This window comes from Myotis brandtii, unplaced genomic scaffold, assembly GCF_000412655.1.
Source record: "Myotis brandtii unplaced genomic scaffold, ASM41265v1 scaffold889, whole genome shotgun sequence".
NCBI classification, from domain to species: Eukaryota; Metazoa; Chordata; class Mammalia; order Chiroptera; family Vespertilionidae; genus Myotis; species Myotis brandtii.
In genome coordinates this window covers 932621-936295 of record NW_005371640.1, presented here as the reverse complement: position 1 = coordinate 936295, position 3675 = coordinate 932621, and the positions used below count along the sequence as shown (strand labels likewise).

Sequence of the window (3675 nt, the reverse complement as noted above, 5' to 3'; positions counted from 1 at the left end):
CACACACACACACTTAAGAAAGATTAAACATGATGATGAAATACAACATTCAGGGATCATGTCTTTTTAAATTAAATTTATTGGGGTGACATTCGTTAATAAGTTTATACAGGTTTCAAGTGTATATTTCTATGATGCATGATCTGCATAGTGTATTGTGTGCCCAAAGCCCAAAGTCAAATCATCTTCGTCACCGTATATTTGGCCCCCTTTCCCTTTCCCTTTTACCGCCTACTGCCGCCAACCCCCATCCCTCAGGCAATCACCATACTGTTGTCTGTGTCTATGAGTTTCAGTTTTGCAACAACATGGATGGACCTTGAGAATATGTCAAATGAAGTAAGTCGGTCAGAAAAAGCTAAGAATCATATGATTCTACTCATATGTGGGACCATGTCTTATTCTGGACAGCTAACCCGAGTGTCCAACCTTTCAGGTGTGGTCTCCAACGACGGTCAGTTCCCTGTGGCCAAGGGAGCCCAGGAGCTGTTTCAGTGCACTGGTCCCATGTGCCGCTACGCTGAAGACCTGGCCCCCATGCTGAGGGTCATGGCAGGACCTGGAATCAAAAAGTATGTTCGCTTCTTTTCTTTATTTTCTCTCCTTCCTGCCCAGGCAATTCCTTCTCCCTTTGTTTATTAGAAACATATAGGTAAACTTTTAGTCCTCAACCACAGAATTAATCTTTTGTTTTTCTGAGAGAGAGTTTTTGTATGTGTGGATGTCATGCTTCACAAACTGGGAAGATCATTTGTAAAAATAATTTACTGTGTGAAAATATTACACAAAGAGAGGCCTATTTGGGGATGAAAGCAGTGGGTTATTGTTCATTTGTCAATTTGAATATATAGACATCCCACTTTAAATTAAGCCTTTCTGGTACTTCTTCTATTGGTCACCACACATGTTTTCCAAACTTTTATTGGGACATTGATATAGCCTAGAAATCTGCCTATTTCCCTTTATAGCTCTTTATTACACTTTCCACAGCAGCAATAAATGGTCCCACTTTCTACTTTACCAAGAAAATGCAATCTGTGGAACTTTCTTCAGTTCCTTACATCAAACTTTCTAGTTCCCCAGACATTAAATTCTCATTTTCCCCTTTAAGTAGATAAAATGTCTTTCTTTTTGCTTTGGTATTAAATACTTTGAGCCATGTTCCAGAATCGCATGTTCCAGTACTCTCTCAGATCTTTTTTCCATTACTGGTTAACACGTTAAGCGCCCAGCCTGTTTTGTCTTCTGGATGGAAAGTATAGTGTCAGTTGCCACTGACTGACCGGGCGCTTAACGTCTTTAACATGCCTGAACTACATACTGGTTTTCACCTTTCCACTGCTAAAATTTTTTTGTCAAGTTCTCTGATCTTATAACTGATGACCCCTATTGACTATTCCTTCCTTCTTGAAACAATCTCTACTTTAGGATTTTGTGATTCACACTCTTCTGATACAGCTCCTACATCTCTGCCCTTTCCTTTTATCTCTTTTGGTGGTTCATCCTTAAAATACTGGTACCCTAGCGCAGCGGTCGCCAGCCAGTGGTCTGTGGGGTCCGAAAGGTTGGCGACCACTGCCCTAGAGGGTCTTGGCTCAATTCATTCTTCTCTCTTTCCCCAACCTCCCAGGAAGACTCCATTTATACCTGCTATTTCAGTTACCTCCCATACATATAGAGGATTCACAAATATACATCTCCAATTCCTTCCTTTCACCTTAGCTATAGGAGTGTATATTAACCAGCATCCTGGGCATCCCAAGGACTTGAAATTCAGTGTGTCTGAAACTGATTTTCGTTCTCTTTCCAAACCCCACAAAACTGATTTGCTACATCTGTTCTTCCCCAATTCCAGTGACTGTACCATAATCAACCCAGCCACAAAAGCCTGGTTCCCCATCTCTATTACTCCTATGTCTAAGCAATCTCCAATGAAGATTACCTCATAATTATTTCCCACATCATTACATTCCTATCACCATGGTTATAATTCTTGTATAGGCTACAATAATTTCTCACCAGAGCCTTCTGACTTTTTACTCCATCTTCAGTCTTGACCATTCTATGCTATCCTTTCTCATGTGGACAGAGTAATATTCTTAATTGAAAGTATGAATTCTAAAGGCTTATCACTATTTCTGGCACAAAATTCTGGGGGCAGGGGGGAGCCCCACTAAAGCAAATACTCAATTGTTAGGATTGAACTACTGAGTATATATAAGTAATTTGTTCATACCTGTTTCTTTTTATTCCTCCACAGATTAAAACTGGATGAAAAGGTACATTTAAAGGGCTTGAAATTTTACTGGATGGAACATGATGGTGGCTCATTTTTAATGTCCAAAGTGGACCGAGAACTCATTCAGGCTCAGAAAAAGGTAATTATAAATAGAATCTCTTTAATGGAATTCATATTTAGGCCAATAGATGCCATTTTCAACCTATTCCTTTACTGTCTACCAGATATTTCTATGTCAGAATACAGAATTAAGATGATCACAGTAGTTGTACTAAGTAATTTTTGGTGTGATTTTTATAGCTATTTTTTATGTTTTACTTGTTTTTTAATAAAAAGGAACATTTAAAAAATAAAGTATAATACAGCAAAGAAAGAAATTGCTCAGAGGTAACTGCTATTACTATTTCATCATATCTGTCCAGTTATTCTTATATGCTTATGTGTAGATGTAAATTTTATATAATTGAAATCACATTGCATATGTAACAATTCTAGTCTGCTTTTTATTCTTTAAATACTTCTGTAATAATGAAACTGATGTGTCATTTTAAAAGCAAAAGCTCATTCGAAGAAGAATAAAAAGAAGAACCCTGTCAAATTTTAAAAATACTTTTTAAAAAACGACAGTAAATAAACATGACACTATTAAAAATAGTACAGATCATTATTTGGAAAACATGTAATTTTATATCTCTAACATCAAGAAATTCATGTAAAATTCTCACAGTAAGGTTAACAAGTGCCTTAATTAAAGTCATGTACTCCCTAAATCAGAATCATCCCGATATACCAGAAACAACTAATAAAAAATGATTTTACAGTACCTACCAATTAGTTGAAACATATCTGTGAAACCTAAAGGAAGACAATTAAAAACTTGAGTGCTATAAAAGATCACTTTAGTCCTAGCCAGTTTGGCTGGGTGGATAGAGCCTCGGCCTGCGGACTGAAGGATCCCAGGTTCAATTCCGGTCAAGGGCACATGCCTGGATTGCAGGCTTGATCCCCAGTAGAGGGCGTGCAGGAGGCAGCCGATCAGTGATTCTCATCATTGATGTTTCTATCTCTCCCTCTTCCTTCCTCTCTTAAATCAATAAAAATGTATTTTTAAAAAATAAAAATTAAATTAAAATTAAAAAGATTGCTTTAACATACTAAGGCAGACATGGCAGTCCATTCTCTCCTGGCTTGAAAAGTTTCTGTTGAAAAATCCACACATAGCCTATGGGAGTTCCCTTGTATCTAAGGTCTCTCTTTGCTTTTGCTGATCTTAAATTTCTTTCTCTTTAACTTTTTTTCCAACACTTATTTTTATTTTATTTTTTATTTTAATTGTTTTTCAGTTCCAGTTGGCATTCAACATTATATCCAACACTGATGTTAAAAAAAAAATTGGGGCAGGCAACACTGTGGGTATTTTTTTTAATCTTCACCCG

The 3675-nt window shown here is 37.0% G+C and overlaps 1 protein-coding gene across 1 annotated transcript in view; it reads left to right on the top strand.

The window, feature by feature from the left end:
- The window catches only part of FAAH2 (fatty acid amide hydrolase 2), a 53747-nt gene that overhangs the window by 31050 nt on the left and 19022 nt on the right, over nucleotides 1–3675 (top strand). The window contains exons 6-7 of the mRNA XM_005885028.2: nucleotides 437–572; nucleotides 2261–2378. Of these exons, the coding sequence (XP_005885090.1) occupies nucleotides 437–572; nucleotides 2261–2378 (254 nt within the window). The remainder of the gene's footprint in view (nucleotides 1–436; nucleotides 573–2260; nucleotides 2379–3675) is intronic.